At 48.2% G+C, this 18,626-nt stretch overlaps 5 protein-coding genes across 5 annotated transcripts; 2 read left to right on the top strand and 3 right to left on the bottom strand.

Annotated features, from left to right (window-relative positions):
- Window positions 1-24: 24 nt before the first annotated feature.
- FTJAE_2481 (zinc-type alcohol dehydrogenase) lies at window positions 25-1,132 on the bottom strand (the record flags this gene model as incomplete). The annotated part of the gene is made up of 2 exons (XM_037348679.1): window positions 25-965; window positions 1,018-1,132. 2 exons carry the CDS (start codon window positions 1,130-1,132, stop codon window positions 25-27), a joined length of 1,056 nt encoding a protein of 351 aa, XP_037210412.1.
- A 1,073-nt stretch (window positions 1,133-2,205) lies between these two features.
- On the top strand, window positions 2,206-8,524 carry FTJAE_2480 (ankyrin; the record flags this gene model as incomplete). Its single annotated transcript, XM_037348678.1, has 3 exons — window positions 2,206-4,156; window positions 4,334-5,988; window positions 6,059-8,524. 3 exons carry the CDS (start codon window positions 2,206-2,208, stop codon window positions 8,522-8,524), a joined length of 6,072 nt encoding a protein of 2,023 aa, XP_037210411.1.
- Window positions 8,525-11,601: 3,077 nt separating this feature from the next.
- On the bottom strand, window positions 11,602-13,022 carry FTJAE_2479 (Homoserine o-acetyltransferase; the record flags this gene model as incomplete). Its single annotated transcript, XM_037348676.1, has 4 exons — window positions 11,602-12,075; window positions 12,124-12,472; window positions 12,522-12,909; window positions 12,962-13,022. The coding sequence occupies 4 exons, from the start codon at window positions 13,020-13,022 to the stop codon at window positions 11,602-11,604; spliced, it is 1,272 nt and encodes a 423-aa protein (XP_037210410.1).
- Window positions 13,023-13,831: 809 nt separating this feature from the next.
- Window positions 13,832-14,687, top strand: FTJAE_2478 (dihydrofolate reductase; the record flags this gene model as incomplete). The annotated part of the gene is made up of 2 exons (XM_037348675.1): window positions 13,832-13,973; window positions 14,026-14,687. 2 exons carry the CDS (start codon window positions 13,832-13,834, stop codon window positions 14,685-14,687), a joined length of 804 nt encoding a protein of 267 aa, XP_037210409.1.
- A 639-nt stretch (window positions 14,688-15,326) lies between these two features.
- FTJAE_2477 (aspartate kinase) lies at window positions 15,327-18,068 on the bottom strand (the record flags this gene model as incomplete). The annotated part of the gene is made up of 6 exons (XM_037348674.1): window positions 15,327-15,427; window positions 15,484-16,739; window positions 16,799-16,879; window positions 16,930-16,949; window positions 17,014-17,132; window positions 17,762-18,068. 6 exons carry the CDS (start codon window positions 18,066-18,068, stop codon window positions 15,327-15,329), a joined length of 1,884 nt encoding a protein of 627 aa, XP_037210408.1.
- Window positions 18,069-18,626: the final 558 nt, after the last annotated feature.

Genomic DNA, 18,626 nt, shown 5'->3' with positions numbered 1-18,626 from the left:
TGACTATAAACAGGTTGCAGCTGCTTATTCCCATGGGTGTATGTTCATCTTGACCCCATTTCCATCCCGATATTTGTCCAGTGCCTGGTTCACCGCATCCGCATCCAAACCTTTGATAACCCCGAAACTGCTTGGACGAAGCTTCCCCTCCTTATACCAACGAGGAACCTCCTCCCAGAATTTCATGGTCAGCTCCGGGTGAATCGGGGATACCCCAAACGCAAGGCGCCGCTCATATCCAGCAGCTTTGGGCCCTATTCGAGCAGCATCAAAGTCTCCGTCTGGCCGACGAAGAGTAATCAAGGTTCCTTTCTTCTTGTTTGACAGCGCTGCGACACCAAGCTCTTGGTCCAAACCAGCATTGACCGTGTCAACAGAGTAAATCAACTCATCTCCAGTGATGGCACGAATCTGACCCAGTACATCCTGAGCTCTTCGATCGATAACGTGGGTAGCTCCAACAGCCTTGAGGTTCTCTTCGTTCTGTTTCCCAGCGATCACGATGATCTGACCTATCCCTGCTAATTTTGCAAGCTCAACGACGGCTCGTCCCGTGTTGGAGCCACCTCCAATGACGAGAAGGCTGACGCTAGAATAGTCAAATGACTTGGCCTCAGTTGCGAGAGGAGCGGGAATTCCATGACCCGAGGGGGCAAACAGGGCAATGAATGCAGCCAAAACTATAACAGGGATTGTTGATGCCTCGTCGTCGGTTAACCCACTGCCGGCTACTCTGCCCACAAACCTCGCATCAACGAGGGCATATTGCTGTGCAGCGTTGAAGTCATTTTTGAAGCCTCCTTCCGCAAACGTGTGTCCAAAAACACGGTCTCCAAGTTTGAACTTGGCAGAGTGCTCTCCGGTTCCAGCAGTCACTACTTCTCCAACGATGTCGCTAGTAATAACATATGGCATGCTGGTAACAAAGAGGCCATCGTCACGGGTTCTCTGGTCGTGTGGGTTTACTAAAATCGAGTTAATCTCGGATCCGAAGACAAACATATTCTTGGAACTTACGGCCAGCAACAAGGACCTTGACCAGTAGCTGGTTCTCGCCGGGCTCTGGGATTGTACGTTGCCCCAAGGCTAACGGCTTACCCACCTCCTCAAGCAAAAGAGCTTTTTGAGACATTTTGGATTGCCGTTCTAGATTCGTTGAATGGAGATGGGGATAGAAACAGAGGCAGAGGGTGAATTTATTAAGAATAGCATTATTCATTGTGCACTAACCACCTACTCTGTCACGCCATCGCAACCTGGGAGGCTTTATCAGACTTATCATCTTACTAATTCATATACTATCTAACAGCTCATACATGTTACAGAAGATTTTGATGCCCTGCTCTATTAAAGGCGTGGATGCTAGATCCGTATATCCAGGCCACGTTTACTTGCAGCCTTGATTGGTAAGCGTGCAATGGCATCAAAACAGACTTCAATTGGCACTCAATTTAGTAAGCAGTCTCAAAAACCACGCCGCGAGATCTGCCGCACGGGATGTTCACTAATCACATATATTTGTATTATAGTTTCCCTATACCGGTATATCACATACTGCGACTTGTGACAAATGCGATCCGAGGTCGAAATATATGCCGAAAGGCTTAATACTCTGGACCCAAGGCGACTAGAAATTCATCTGGTAGCATGAAGTATCCCAGCGGGTCAATAGCAATGATTTCTCTGTCTCATAGCTAGAAGCATGACCCGGTCAACTGTAAGTTATCCTTGGGCAAAGTGCTCTCTGGTTCATGGCTATCTTGACCTTCACCGCAGGCTCATGATGGATTGGTATCAGAAAGTCTGAGGGAGGCTGCCTGGGTATTATGATTCCAGCTTAGCAGGTATAGAAATACCGGATTGAGGTCCTTTTATTTATTGTCTGCAGTTTAGAATCGCGATAGATCTTATATCAGCATAAAGAACTGGATTGTCAGCACTTGCAGATGTAAGACGATTCTCGTATTATGTAGAGTAGCGGGGTTTTCTGTATAAAATACTGTAAGCTCAGTGGCCCATCCATCATGCCAAGCCTTCTACCTAATGGGCTGAATCAGAAGATCAATATTATCTGACTTATAGGTACCCTACGGCTCAGCAGAATTACTTATAATATGGCAGTGATCTGTAAAACGAACTGTCTGACTTCAAGCTAACATTGACGACTGAAACACTAATTTACTATACCCTCCGGCGTTACTATCTATGTTGCTGGACGAACTTGATCTGCCGCTAGACGATGTCGTCGTCGTCGATCGGTTGGCTATTGCTGACTACGACTACAACGAATCCAACATCCTGCCTCAAGATGAGGCCACTTTGAGGAGATTACAAGATTGGCTCAGACCTACCAAGCATAAAGAAGATGGTAGCGAACTGAAGAAGCATAGCAGCTCCCATCTGGAGGGTACTAGCCAGTGGCTCCTTGACTCGCCCATCTTTCAACAATGGCATGATAGTCGCAATGATGGGATTCTGTGGATTCGCGGTGTTCCCGGCACTGGCAAATCCGTCCTTGCCTCGAGACTCATCCATCACCTATCATCCGAAGATTTCCCAGTTCTGTACTTCTTCTTTCGTCATACCATCCAATCCAACCATCGCCCCGAATCTGCACTCCGCGACTGGCTTGCTCAAGCCTTGCCCTTCAGCCCTCCTCTTCAACTGACAATTAAGAATCTGATCTATCGGCCCATCTGCCTCGACTTTGTAGACGATCTGTCTTTGGTTGAGCGGTGGCATCTCGTTCGGCTTGCCCTGAGAGACATGCCCAGGGCCTACTGCGTTATCGATGCCCTCGATGAGATGGATAACAATGCCTTGGAAAGTTTCTTACAATTGGTTGATCAACTGGGCAATATGCAGCCTGATAGAATCAAACTTATCATTACGAGCCGGCCTATCGCGACGGTTGAGAAGATGGTGCGAAACTTGAAGCTTTTGGACATTCGTCTAGATAAGAAAGCTATCAATCCTGGCATCTCTACCTATATCGAACACCGACTCGCTGCCTCCAAACTGTCGCCTGAGACCAGGGTTGCAGCCAAGGATACAGTTTTCAAGAAAGCCGATGGGTTGTTTCTGTATGCCAAGCTGACCATGGACAAGATATCTGGACTGCAGAACGGACCCGAAGCGGTAATACTAGAGAGTGTTGAAAGAATGCCCGTCAATCTGTCAGCCATGTATAGAAACCTCCTGGGGGAGCATATGGACCGTGCCAGACTCCCAGAAGGATTGCAAATTCTTGTCCTGAAGCTTGTTACCCATGCCACTCGACCCTTGCGTCTTCTTGAGATATCCGAATGTATCAGAGTAACCCAGCCCCAATATGGTCAAGACACTGGCACTGTCAAGAACCACGTTCGAACTTGTTGTGGGCCATTACTTGAAGTCCTTCCTGACGAAACTGTCCGCGTTGTTCATCATTCCCTTACTGAGTATCTGCTGGGACTTGACCGATCTCCGGACGATCATGAGATTCCTGTGTTTGAGCCTGGCCCGACACACAATCTTCTCGCAAACATCTGCCTATCATATCTTCAATCGAGCCATCTGGACAAGATTAGGTTTCACTACTTTGGTTCCGTCATTAAAATCGTCACCTTAACAAACCAACAACTGCCGCCTTTTATGAACTACGCGATGAGAAACTGGAATATTCACGTTAAAGAAGCTGCTAGGCGAGGTTTCATACAGGAGGAAACAAACGACAGGATCTTTTCAACGCTCATGATTCCGGAACATGTTAAGATACTGACCACCTTGGCGGAGAAGCCACCTGTGGGGAACGAATTCCGAGGGCGCCTTGATCCGCAAGCGCCCCTTGAGACTGGAGTCTTGATTCTCTCCATCAAACTGGGGTTGACCAGTTTTATTGGCAGTCTACTTGAGCGTTATGATGGAAGAGCACTCGAGTTTCACGGGTTTTCACAGATATACCCTCCATTGCACCAGGCTGTGGATGACGGAAATCTAGACATTGTCCGTTTGCTCATCGAGCATGGCGCTGAACTGGACGAACACGACTATAAGGGATTCACACCACTTCACAGGGCGTTAGATGGCGGCCCAAGAACAAAAGGTGAAATGCGTACCGTTATCATCGATAGCCTACTCAAAGCTGGCGCCGATCCATGGAAGATGCAGGATGAAAGTAAGAGACAATATGGAATGGGTTTACCAATTCAGAAGGCTTTTGAAGCCGTCGATAGGACAGTTGCTAAGCTGTTTCTACCTTCCATCAAAGACCAAGGGCAGGCCAATAAGGTCTTGAGTTGGATCATCAATAGCTCCAGGGACTTAAGGACGTTGACGTGAGTCTTGGACCTAGGCCTGGCAGACATCAACGACCATGCTAAGTCTCCAACGCCTTTGTTCCAAGCATGCAAGCAGGTCGACCCCATGATGGTTTCTATCCTATTGAAAGCCGGAGCAGATCCAAACACCAGCCAATTGTTCCCAAAAATGAGTACGTACCCGAAACTTGGTTGTTCCCGCGATGAAATGGAAATGGCGGGACCCAACGCTCTACATGCTTTGGCAGCACCTCACTCTCCATCCAAAGATCCATTCAACGTCTATAAGCGATCTTCGGCCTTTCCCAACAAATATCCACCTGATGATGAAGCTGTCCGAGAGTGCTTCCGGTTAATTATCGACGCAGGTGCCGATGTCAACCACGCCGATAACCGAGGGAATACGCCACTTCATCTAGCAGAAATCCCTCTAATGGCACAACTCCTTCTTGAAGCGGGAGCGGATATCACTGCGATCAACTGGTGTAACAACACGCCGCTTCATACCGCCCAAAATCTTGATGTCATGAAGATGATACTTAACAAGGTTGATATCGGAATTAGGGACCGAGAGAGCAAGACAATGTTTTTCCGATTGCTAGAAGGGTCAGGCACCAGACGAGACAAGGGATTCAGATCATTTCAAGGTGCTCTGCCGCTGCTTGACCTTGGGGTTGATGCTCGAGCCGTCGACAATGAGGGCAGCACTGCGTTGCACTATTTGGCCTCCACAGAAGAAGGGATTGCTAGTCCTGAAGGGTTACAACTTCTTCACAGATTAATGCAGGACGGAGTCAATCCAAACTTGCATAATGCAAATGGTGAGGCTGCCATTCACAAGCTGGCTCTACACTGTCGACGTTCTGGAACTGTGTCGCCTCCGTGTTTGAGGACATTTATCGAGCTGACGAAAGCTGCTATCAACGCCGTGGATAGCAAGGGCCAAACACTTCTCTTCAGCAGCATTGATAGGGTTCATTCCAACCTGGAAGACTTAGTGAAGGACTACGGAAAAGAGGGGAGATTTGCGCTGGATGACACGACGAAAAACGCAGTGACTAAGAGCGGGAGCTTCATTTCAGTCATGGCCGATCTGGGAGCCCGATTCGATGTGACAGACAAGCAAGGGCGGACATTGCTTCACGCTGCAGTTCGAAAGTGTCAAAACGACAGGGAATATAATGTACTACGCCGTCTCATTGACCGTTTTATTGAGCTTGGAGCTGATCCCCTCCGAGCTGATCTGGAGGGAAACACAGTATGGCATGAGGCAATGCCGAAATATGCAGGAGAGGAGTCCCAAGGGTCATCCTCGCTGGAGACTCTGCAAAGCATCACAGCTTTGGGTATCGATCCTACAAAGGCCAACAATCAGGGAATCACGCCGTTTCATCTCCTCTGCGAATACGATCAGCCAGCTACCAAGACCGCCTTGTTTGAATACCTTTTGCAGCAGCATGGAGGAGATGTCAACATGAGAGACAACAATGGAGTTACTGCACTTCATATCGTATCGACCTACTCCACAGACTTCACAAGGAGCCTTCTGGAGCTCGGTGCTGATGCAACACTAGTTACAGAGGAGGGAATGAATGTCTTTCATCTTACATCCCGATGTCGGCAGAGCAACACCATTGGCCTTTTTTTTGGATTGGTTCAGGGAACGAACCACCAAGAAAGAGCTGCAGAAGTTACTCAACCTCAAAGACAACCGTGGTCGGTCCCCACTGTACTACGCCTGCGCCTCTGATCGCTTCCAGTCCGTCGAGCTTCTCATCAATGCTGGTGCAGTTGTAGAAATGGAGACATATGAAGGCTCTGCATTGAATGGCTGTGTTCAGACTGAAGAGGAGATGAAAAATTGGCAGAGCTCTCCGTCACAGACTGATCCTCCTGAGTCGGGTGGTGTCCTTGTAGATGATACAAGGCGGCCCAGGAATGCACGAATTGAAGGACGGCTTCAAGAAACCTTAGATCTCCTCATCGCCAACGCCGCTACACCAAATTGGCATCTCATTGATATAGCCATCGCTGCAGGTGCTGAAATGGCCGCAACTGAGAATCTGAATCCGGGTGATAAGCGCTACCACGTGTGTCGCCCAGACCATGATTACACTGTCGAGTGTCTCGTACAAGCGCGAAGGGCTTTGAAGGTTGAAGACGACTTACCACGCGCGTTAGAGGTACAACAATGCTTACAACGACGAGAAGATATTGTGAAGGATTTCTCTGTCAAGAAGGAATGCACATGTGGCGAGTGCTATAAGCTTCCGCGGCTTGTACAGAGACTCAAGGAACAGAAGTGTTATGAAGCTATTCCCGACTACGTCAACAAGCTATCCCCCAAACCCGAGGACTTGCACTATGTTCTCGTCACTCTCGCAAACGAAGGCATGGCAAGGATTCTCGATACCTTGCTTACACCAGAAACAATTCTGAGCTCTGGGATGAGAAAGGATGAGAGCCTTTCTTCCCTGATGCGTGCTGCCTGTGAATCTACAGAGCCTAATATGCCAGTAATCAGGCTTTCAGTATCGAAGGGGGTTGGCCTGGGTGAAACGAAGTCACCAGAGTGCAACTTTCTTCATGTTCTATCCCAAGGGAGGAGGGAAAGGTTCTCCCGAAGGGGGCAACGTCCCTGGTGGCATGTTCCTTGGTGGCATACAGGCCAAGCGCTTCCGTACCTGATCAAGCAAGGCGTGTACCTTGAAACCAGAGACAGAGAAGGGCTCTCACCCTTGAATGCCAGCTTAGACGACATTGAAAAGTCCGCGTGGAGGCCTACGGCTACGGAGATGCTTCTACAGGCTGGTGCAGATCCCAATAGCGTGGCCTACAAAGGGAAGTCCTGTCTTGCACGTGCTGTTGGTAACAAAACAGTCTTCAAACTGCTGGTCGGCCATGGGGCTATCATCGACCCCTCCCTGCTGACTTCCGCCATTCTCGCCAAGGATGTTGGTATGGTAGAGATGATACTATCTTCTGGTGCAGATCCAAATGTCCGCAGACCACCAAGCCCCCCTTCCCCAGATAAAAAGAGGCGGAGAAAGGACGAGAAGTACACTTCTGTCTCTTTTGACGAGATGTACCCTCTTGATATGGTGATTTACATGATCGATAGCCGTACTGCGAGCGCGGTCGATTGTGAGGTTTACCTTCGTATGGTTGAGATGCTGCTCGAGTTTGGCGCTGATCCAAATGCTCGCTTCCATCAAAAAACAGTGGCGCATAAGGCACTGAGAAAGGATGTCAGGTACGGCGACTCTATGCCTTGGGAAATGTTTCTCAATCGCAGGGCTACTGAAAGCGTCCGAAGGAAATATTTAGACCTCATTCTCCAGCATCCGACACTGGACATCAACTTGAAGGATGCTGCGGGTGTTCCATTGCTTCATGTTGCTTTCGAGGACGCCGATGAAGCGTCAACTCGAATACTGATCGATAGAGGCGCCGACCTCTACGCAAGGGATAATTTGGATAGGACGATCCTGCACATAGGACCTTCCCTTCTGTCCGAGAAGAGTTTATTCGACGAAGTCATGACTCTTGCGCCAGAGCTTTTGAATCAGGTCAACAAAGTCGGCAGAACACCACTACATTATGCACTGGATGATAGAGACCGGTTTGGATATCTGGGCAGAATAGAAAGGGTCGAAGCGTTTGCCCAAATGCTTATAGCTGCAGGAGCTAGTGTCCGTGCAAAGGATGAAAATGGGGATACACCACTTCACCTTCTTCTCCAGAGGAAATGGTACCTACTCGTGCATGAAGATGGCAGTGAGGTTTGGGAAGGGCCCGTGTACCCAACAATGGAGTTGCTTCTCTCGAAAGGTGCAGACATCAATGCACGAAACGAAATGGGCGAGACACCTATTTTCGCGTTCTTCCGCGAGGGTGATTTCCACGTCAACATGACCAGAGTCTATCCCGACAAGTGCTTCGGGCATTGTTCATGTATCCACCATTCGAATGTTGAGAGACAAGCCATGGAAGAAAAAAGACCAGTGCTATGGGCGTTGCTTGAGAAGGTTGGTGTGGACTGGACGGCTGTTAATGTGAGGGGGCAGTCCCTGCTCCATGTTGTGGCGAATCGAGGAGGCTGTGGAAGTTGTTTCACGAGATTGGAAAGGTTTAAGCTTTTGGATGGGCAAGGGGCTGGATCTGTTGGTGGAGGATCGAGAGCATCGGACAGCGTTGGATATTGCTGCTGCGAATGGGGCTTCTGAGATTATGGAATTGTTTAACCCAGAGGGGAGATAATTTTCTATTCTAATAACCGACTTGTGAGATCGATGTTTCCCTTTTTAATAGAATGCTTTCTGGTTCATAGTTGCCTTGAGCTTAGAGCATGCCGGTGATGATGGCTTGGTAGCTTGTACTAGAAAGCAGGAGAGCAGCTACTTGAATACTAAGAATCTGACTTACAGCCTTCACAAGGGAGCTCAGGTGTTTTATAAACGCCTGTAACCATTAGGGTTGTAAGCCCATATCAATCTCAAAACACCAACCGTTACCCCATAGGCGGAGTAAATAATTTCCAGCTACTGCTCCGTCGCCAAACTCTAAATCTTAAAGAGCCAATAGTCTTTAGATCTAAATCTCAAAGGGTTAAGCTTGGTCTGGCTTACCCCAGTCTATCAGGGGAAAGTTACCTGTTTGATATATATACGGACGGCAATGCCGGTTCAGCTGGGTTGAATTGCCAAAGCGTCAAAGCCACTCCGATCTACTCCGTAGGGCATCGACGAAAAACGCGCCCTGCCAAGACTCGAAGATCTTCATAGACACATGCTGGGAATTGGGATATCTCCACATCGTCGGCCCGACGGGCTATAGGTACCTGAAACGATATGCACTCGCACATCTCCGAAACGCGGCCTGCATTGACGATGCTACCTGGTTTTGACAGGTTCACGTTTCTGGGTATCCTAGGTATCCGGTATATTATAATACTGTCATAAATGGGTTGCGTAATGTCTTGACCAAATTGGGCTTGAGTAGGAGATTTAGCGTTTTGTCGGGTAGTTCCATGCCTGTATTACTTGGTCGGTTCACTCCCTTTGCAACATGCCCACAATACGGCCAGATAGCTCGACTTCAGCTTAAGTATGCTGCCATTAGCTTGATCGGTACATAGAACAGTATTCCAGCTAACCATTAAACTAGACCAGGAATACTTGGGTTTTCTTGCTATTCGTTATATTTAATATAGAATGGACTCTTCAATACTTTAGCTATTCCCTGAGCAATAGATGTAGGTATCTGCTACGCGACTCAGACTCGAAACCATGACGCCTTATGTGGAGATATCATTTACCCAATTCTGCCTTTAGTCTGCGCCTCCTTGACCTCCTGCTGACAGTGATCTTCACTGCTATACGACAGCTGACATGTGGTGGCGTAAGGGGTTTGTTGGCGTTAAGCTGAAAAGCTTAGGGCTACTGCGTGGGTAGTTATGTACTTTGAGTTAATAGATCTGACAGCTGGACCCTGTATCGTGCGCCTTATCTCCTTGTACCTTCGTCTCCAAAACGATTATCCAAGCTTGCAGATCACCGATAAACGGTGGCGGATATAACCATCTTATCTTAGCACTGATTTTAGAGCGGTTGGATTTATTTCTGGTTGGTTTGTAAAGTTTTAGCTTGTTTGACGACTTTACTAACTCCAAGACTGGATTTCCCCCGGTCAGTGGCTTGGGCTAAGAACTGATCGTTTTGGGCAGGTCGTGTAATGGCTTAACTCTATTATTGACAGACCTTTACATGCCAAACTTGTCAGGGGAGTAGCTGATGGTTACATATTTCCAAGGGTTACCAACATCGTCGCTGTCAACATCTCAGTCACTGGCCATTGCATTAATCCCTGATTAATACTCAAGATATACTCACAATGAAAGAGGCGGATACTCGGGCACCACTCATATTGGGTGTTGTCCTGACCCTTCTGCTGCTGACTTTCAGTATCGTGCTTCTACGAGTGTATACTCGAGCTATGCTTCTAAAGCAGTTCGGTGCCGACGATATTTGGGCTGTATTGTCTATGGTATTTCCCAGCTCCTACGCCAAGGCCAGTATCTCAGGTACTAAACAGCAAAACAACAGGCTTCAATTACTACATGCGCATGCAGCATTCTACTAGGTAAGAGAAAATACCTCTTCAGAATGAGTGAGAATCTAAAATATCTCCAGGCATTAAATATGGGTTTGGTAGACATCAGGTATTCTTAACTGAAGATGAATCAAGGAGTTATTTCAAGGTTTGTTTCTTGGACATCTATCTGCTCGCTCGCTAATGCCACTGAAAGGTGTTTTACGTTACCATCATCCTTTACCTCGTATCCTTGGGCGCGATTAAAACAACACTCCTCTGTCAATACTACCGGGCATTCGCTATAAACAAGATGAGGACGGTTCTCTTGGTCGCTATGGTCTTTGTTTCGGCCTGGAGCATTTCTCAGATCTTTCTCAATATCTTTGTCTGCACCCCCATAGCTGCCTTCTGGGATAGAGCTATCGAAGGCGAATGCATTCCAAGAAACCCGACGTGGTACATTACTGCAGCTGGGAACATCGCGACGGATATCATGATTATAGTGATACCCTTTCCCGTGGTGATTAAGCTGAACTTGGCTCGTCGACAACGTTTTGTCCTGCTTGGGGTCTTCTGCGTGGGCTTCCTGTAAGTCCTACCCAAGCAATCTCGTCTTGTAACCTACCACTAATCGCTCGCATAGTACATGCGCCATCTCGATGGTTCGTATGGGTTACCTAGATATCGAAGAAGACCTTACCTGGGTCAACGTCGAACCAGCGTGTTGGTCATTCACCGAGCTCTGTTGCGGGCTGCTATGCGCCTGTGTCCCTACGCTACGACCATTCGTCTCGCGATGCTTTCCTTCAATGTCCAGCTATAATCGCTCGACAAAGGCATACACTACCAACCCGCCACCCGAGCCGCACACTTCCAATCGCTATCACGAGATCGAACTACAAAACAGACGTCGTATACAGGATGATTTGCTCCAAGACGATAACCGGTCGACGAGAATACTGCGCGTGTCCGAGTTTACAGTGACGGAGACAAGGGAGTTGGCGGATACAAAACATGGCGAGAGGGAAAGCGATGATGAGGTTTTATTGGTATCTCATGTGTTTACTGCTCCTCGGCCTATTGAGAAGGCGAGGACCAGGCCAGGTAGATTGTCAGCTACAGATTAGGCACACTCAGTGTTACAAAGAGCACTGAGATCTTTATTTTATACATGATGATAAAGATGTATAGTGATGTACCTTTTCCAACATCACAGAGCCGCTCGTTGCATAATGTCCGGTAAACTCTCGTGCAGAAACCCAATCAACAACCAATTCAACTGACTCCATTCGATCAAGAACGCATCATGTCCATCATCACTCACGATCTCTCTCAACTTGGCATTTGGTACAGCTCGCGCAATCTGCTCTTGTTCAGCAAGTGTATACAGCCCATCACTTCGTATTCCCAGCACAAGAGTAGGCTGCTCAATCAGTGACAGTGCTTCAGTAATGGTCCGCGTTCGACCACGCGCCAGGTCATGAGTGTCGAGCTTGTTGGTGAGGGCGATGTAGCAATTGCTGTCGAAGCGGTCGGAGAACTTCTTGGCTTGATAGCGGAGGTAGGATTGGGCGGCGAAGTTCGAGTCGGCGCGGTCAAATGCGACAGGGGTCTCGTCGGCCCCGCCGTGGCTGTGAATTGGTGTACTGTTACTCGGTGATGTCTTGCTCTCTTGTTTCTGTGTCTGAAACGTGTGTTAGACTCGTCTTTCTCACCGAAATTAGGTGCTAACCTTCTTTTTGCTTCCTGTGTCGCGTCCAAATCGCCTCTCAAGGGAGTCCCGACTTCGGTACGTCAACAACGCCGTCATACGAGCTGCTTCCAGACCAAGAACTGGAGGATCATCAAAGCTGTAACGACCGTTCTTGTATTTAACATCGCTTCGAATGGCATGTCGCTGTGCTTCTCCCCAGCCAATGGCCCACGCACTTTGATGACTTGAAGTTGCAGCTGGTACAATACAACGAACATAGTCTTTACCAAAGAACGCCCATTCAAGAACGTGCATACCTCCCATAGAGCCACCAATGACAGCTGCAACCTTTCGAACTCCGAGCCTGTCTAGGACCAACTTGTGAAGTCTGCGATACTTAGCTGGTAATCGTGACTGTATTGGCAAAAATCACTTACCGAACATCATCTCGGATAGTAGTTGAGGGAAAGTCAGCCCCGTACCAACCCTCCGAGTTGTCTCCATTCCTGGCTGTCACAGGACTAGCCGTTCCATATGGACTTCCGAGACTGTTCATACAGATGACGAAGAACTTGTCTGTATCAAATGCCTTCCCAGGCCCAAGAAGCGGTCCCCACCAATCGCTGACATCTGCACTCCCGGACAGCGCATGGCAAATGATCATAACGTTATTGGCCTTTGGTGATAGCTTGCCCCAGCTCATGTACGCAACTGGAACATTTCGCATCTCAACGCCAGATTCGAGTGTGAAGTTGGGGATGGTGATGATTTCTCGTCCGGGGACATGATATGAGAACGGATTGACGGGTCTAGGAACACTCTTCTCTGTGTCGAGTTAGTATAACTCCATTAATATATGCTTATTCCGAGGTCTCACCATGTGGGATACCTTTACCGAGCCCATCCTGAATGGGCGTTGGCAACGCAGGGGCCGTCATTGTCGTCGACATTCTTCGTCTTGTTGCTACAAGCAAGTTGCCGGAACAGCTAATTGAAAGATAACGGGAACGGGATAGAATATGTTTGTGAAGCACCCTCAGAGTCTGGCGCTGGTTCATCGGAGACGATTGCTTATTCAGAGAGTGAAGAGGATTATCATCGGGTCCTGAGTGTTGGGGAGGGCATACCACAGCAACAGCGTTGGGACAGCCAACTTCAAGAATTTGTCAATTTTTCATGTAAAGACGCAATCTAATCTAATCTCATATTCGCAAGAGATATCCTGGTGTAAGTGACTACCCGTGTTATTCTCGAACCTCCGAAGTGGCCAGCCCAACCTCCGATCCTTCGATCCACTTCGTCAAAGCTTCCGTACATCTTCCGATCGACAGAACGAACTTTTGGAAGACTCTAAGTGGCCCGTTATAGATTCATCCTTGCTTTTGTGGCTCCGGTAGTCCCGTTCGTATCAAGCTTATCAATGCGATTGCCTTACAGGTCTTGGCAAGGCGATCCGAGTGGTTCGGATAGTATGCATCACATACCGCTCGCTGGATGGTGAAACAGTGTTGAGCAACCTTCACGAAGAATAAACCGAGTTTTACCGCTCAATACACAGTTTAATGAGTATAGAGAAGATCGGACGAAAGGAAGAGAAGCTTAATAAAAAGGTTGCCTTGGCGAAGGTCTAAAGTATTCTCAATTACAGCAACTCACCAACATTCATCTCATTCACTGCTTTGACTTTAAGCATTCTTTAAACTCCGATCCAACTTGACTTTCAACAATCCATTCAGATTATATCAAGATGAGGTTTCTATGTCTCCACGGCTATGCCTTCAGTGTAGAGGTTCTCCAACAACAGATGGAGCCCATCACTGCTCACCTGCCGAGTGACTGGGAGTACGAATTTCTCGAGGCAGGCATGGAACCCACAGAACTGATGCTCCGTAAGTTCCACCACAATTGTCTCCACCGTATCCGATGATCTAACAAGACCAGCAAACCTCAAGCAAGTCCCGAAGCCCAACTACAGCTGGTACAACTTCCCCTACCCCGAAGACGTCGAAGAGGCATATGAGCGTCTTGCTGCTTATGTCGAGTCCGAAGGTCCCTTTGATGGAGTTTGGGGCTTCTCACAAGGTGGTTCCATGGCTGCTCTTCTTCTTCTCATGCATCAAGCGGAGCACCCAGATACACCATACCCTTTCAAGATGGCCATCTTCACATCAGCCTTCCTTCCCCACTCCTTTGACAATGGTGTGATCAGCTGGGATCTCACAGAGAAGAACACGCTTCAGCCGACATACCTCCCGGGACGAATTGATGTTTCTCATGGCAAGAAGCTGGACTGGAAGAAAGATCTTCACACTTCGATTGAGTATGACATGATCAACGCTGTCAAGGATGAGCTTGACTTTCCTGTTGATCTCCTCCTTCGATGGAGACCTAGTGATATCCCCGAGAAGATCCCAGTACCTTCTGTCCATGTCCGTGGATTGAAGGATCACTACTCATTCGTCGATGAATCGGTATACGAGTTGTTTGACCCCGATATGGCGAGGAAGATGACACATCGTGGGGGACATAACTTCCCTAGGTACAATGAGGAGTTGGTGCACTTTGCAGAGTTGATTATCGAGACGGTTGTTTCTCTTCACTAGAAGGTTATGGTTGTTTTCTCACGTTAATACTGCTGGATGGGTGATTGCAAACGAAAAGTTTCAGAATTGTTATGGGATATGATAGATTATTTCTTTGCCTTAGACTTCAGACAATAGATTGAGATTGTGTCTTTACATTTTTCATCTCCGCATTAGCATCATCTTGGGTCAAGGCTGTGGTTCTCTTAAAGTCTAGCATAAGCGGTCCTGCTTTCAATGAGTTCTTCGAGATCCTGCTAGTAGTTTCAGAAAAGATAGTTTAATCTTATACAAAACAGGAGCTGCGCGTGGCAATGTGTGGGAGGTTCATCCTCCTTGGAATCGGGAAGCATTCGGAAGATCGTGGGCCAGATGACCTCAGCGTCGGTGACAGCTACTGAGGAGACCTATGATTGTAGTGAGATGAAATGTATTTGATTGTCATGATTTGAGATTTAATCGCCATCAAATCGGAAACTGAAAGAATAATGACAAGCCAACGCAAGTCATTCCTGTTCACACGGCTACAAATAACGGTATAACTTATATCGTAACGGCACTTAACATAAGTTCTAACTTCACAATGAACCCGATCAATAGAAGACTCTAATCTAGATCCATTAAGTAAGAACCGCGTGATATGGTGTTTGCAGCTATAGTCTACATGGAATTCTTCGTAAACAACTCATCATGCAGCATATTCAGAGCCCTAGTGGCGTCCTTATCCGGAATGACACAGGATATGTTAATCTCACTCGCACCTGTTACCGAACCAAATTAGCGAGTGGCTTTCAACATACAGTTAGAGTTTACATACCTTGCGAGATCATCTCAATATTGACGTGCTGCTCTCCAAGAATGGCAAACATCCTCCCCGCGATGCCCGTCATGTTCTTCAACTCAGCGCCCACGAGGCTCAGGATAGCCATGTCGGGCAGCACATTCACTTCTCCTTCTTCAGCAAGTCTGCACTGAACATTCTTGATCTGTGAGGGATCCATGTTGGAACTGTTGATTGCCATAGAAACATGGACTTCCGAGGTGGAGATCAGATCGACTGAAATATCGTGCTCTGCGAGTATAGTGAAGACCTTGACGAAGAAGCCGTGAGACATGGACTGTTTGTTGCTGAGGATGTTAAAGATGGTGATGTCCCGCTTGATAGTGACAGCAGTTGGCATTTTTGGCAGTGCTGTGGAAGAAGTACTGTCCGAGTCGGAAGGGTCCAAGTAGTCGATCGGCCACGAGGATGTGTCGTCACCGTCGCTAGGAACAACAACTGTTCCTTGACCCCACGGCTTCTGCACATTCTTGACAAAGATGCTAACAGGCGGCTTCGCTTGGATCGCCAGAGACAGTGCAAGATGATGAATGACCTCTGATCCATAGAAGGTAAGTTCAGCTGCTTCTGATGGCGTGATTGAAGGCAAGCATCTAGCATCCGGGACTTCTCTCGGATCAGCTGTGAAAATGCCATCGACTTCTTTCCAGATCTGCACTCTCTCTGCATGTAGCCCAATCGCCACCAAAACAGCACACAAGTCAGAATATCCTCTTCCAATACCGCTGTCTATTAAACTCCCCGGAACAGCGCCAAAGAAACCAGTGACGACGGGAACCCTCCCATTGCAAGCTTCGACTCGCTTTCCAAAGATTTCTGCAGCTTCGTGAAAGAACCCAGGCTTCAATTGATCCAGGTTGTTGCTGGGTACAATGTCAGAGAGATCGACGTATTCCGCTGGGATGTCTCTGTCTCGTAGCATAGCAACCATGAGTCGACAGCTCAGCTTCTCGCCGAAGCTGACCATTTTGTCTTTTGCTTTGCCATTGATGTCGAGGTTGAAGCGTTTAGCAGCGGATGTGTAGTCAAGTAGTTCTTGGCAATCTGCTGTGATCTGTCGGGTTGTCTCATCACGAATGTCCTGTCTCAAGATATATATTTGGACAGTGGCGACTTGGTCATCGCGGATATCTTTGATGATGCTGCGAAGTCTGTCGAAGAGCAACTCTTGCATGTCAGGGTCTTGAGTGATGGCAACAATGCCTCTCAATGTCCGGTAGACTTGTAGCAGCCTGGATGATCGTGATTAGTACTTCAAGCTGATCAGAGGTTTGATGGCTGTTTGACTTACCTACTCGTTGTTCCGAAGACTTTCTTGCCTGAACTACGTGCAGAACATATCACTGCGGGCCTGTCGCCTCCAAGCCTCGCGCTGGAATAACATTAGCCGGCTCCCTTGGTACCTTAGGGGCTAAGCTGTACCTCTTCACGATCTCGGCAACCTACCATGGTCATGTCAGCAATGGTCACTATGACAAGCAATTGAACAGAGAGTGGTGGGCTAACCTTGTCTGGGAATTTACCAATGCTGGTTCCACCAAACTTCTGAACTACCCAGGAATTATCTCGACGACTGCGCATGCTGACAAGCTTTGCACGATGTGCAAGGACGAACTGTTGAAGGGCTGGTTAGGTTTGAAGCCTTTCAAGCGCAGATACAATTTAGATAATTAATGATGTCCTCATCAAGCCCAAGAATAATCGCTATGGATGTCGATCCCTCTTCACATCCAGTTTAGGTAGTACTCAACATGCTCACCCTCGGCGGCTTATCTTATCGCGAGAAGTCCCCGATGTCAGCGCCGGTACGCGTAAATCTTCGCCCTATGTATGCAACGCGTCGCACTAAGCGTGGGTGTGTTTGCCACTTAAAACCTCCATATCATTACTCCAGCTAGTCCAGCTACAAAACTTCCGGTGGCTGTTACATTCCAGTTGCGCACTGACAATAACCTCGTATCAATCTGAGTTGAGCCGAAGACAGACATCGGTCGGCCGGAGTGGATCCTCCGATTGCCCTGATCAAGGTCACTCAACGCTGATCGGAACTTTTCAGTCGGCCCCGGTTCGAGCATCCACGTCACAATGAACTGCACGGAACCAGGTCGGATCATTCGTCACATTGAGCAAGGCTTACTATCTATACAGGCAGAGGCAACAGAACAGACCCAATATCTTGACATGAGATCTCGGGCCGCGTCCCGCTAGTCCCTGCACGCGAGCAGACGCGTCTCCCATGATCAAACTCATTTACTCTTGAAAGGCCAGATAGACAACTTTCCGAAATCCCAAACCCCCTCAATCGTAAAAATATCCTTGCGGATAATTTCCTTGATCTCCTCCTCGCTCTCAGCTTTGATGATCATGACTGTTCCATTCTCGGCGACTTGTTGGCCTTCGGCGCTGTGCTGAGCAAGGGTGCTGCCGAAGAAGGGGACGCGTCCGGCTTTGACCAGGGGAGCTGCGTCTTGGTTGTGAGGCTTGAGGAGCACTTGTCGTTTGGCTAGGACATCGGGAAGATCAGGAACGATGACGAGGTATTCTTTGAGCTCGGTGGCCATGATGGGCAGTGATTGAGATGTTGGTGTAAGAGAAACGGTAGTTCGGATACTGGCCTGAAGTGTGAATGGCTCATGCTTTGAGATGAAGACGGTGCTCAGCTGTCAGTGATTAAATACGTTGATGATTGGAATCATCGCATCTACAGCATGGGCCAATGCTGACCGAACTATCATCACACAATGCTTACTTGAGTTTCGGATCGGTGATCAAGAAACATCGGACATTGAGAGTTCGTCAAGTTAACCAATAAAACAACCGCTTGGTCTGGAACTGATTTATCCAGTTATTTTTGTCGCTTTGGGTCAAGGTCCATGGCCCCCGAGACGGGCTCTTCCGGACCCGGGACTTGTTGGCTTCGGCCGGAGCCTTTCGGTAGTTTTGTCGATCCACTTCTTTGTGACTTGGAGCTTAGCCATCCTGGGACTACTCGAGGGTTTGGGAGAGGTCGGTGATAAGATAGGCACTGGCTCGGCTCGGTTTAACCGGAATGGTCTCCAGAACTACTGGGCAAAATGGTCACGAAGGCTCAAACTCGCGACTGTCCTACCCTATTCTGC

The sequence above is a fragment of the Fusarium tjaetaba genome (genome assembly GCF_013396195.1).
Source record: "Fusarium tjaetaba strain NRRL 66243 chromosome Unknown NRRL66243_c0000045, whole genome shotgun sequence".
NCBI lineage: Eukaryota > Fungi > Ascomycota > Sordariomycetes > Hypocreales > Nectriaceae > Fusarium > Fusarium tjaetaba.
Note: the sequence above shows the minus strand (reverse complement) of the source record. Positions and strands in the feature narration are given on the sequence as shown.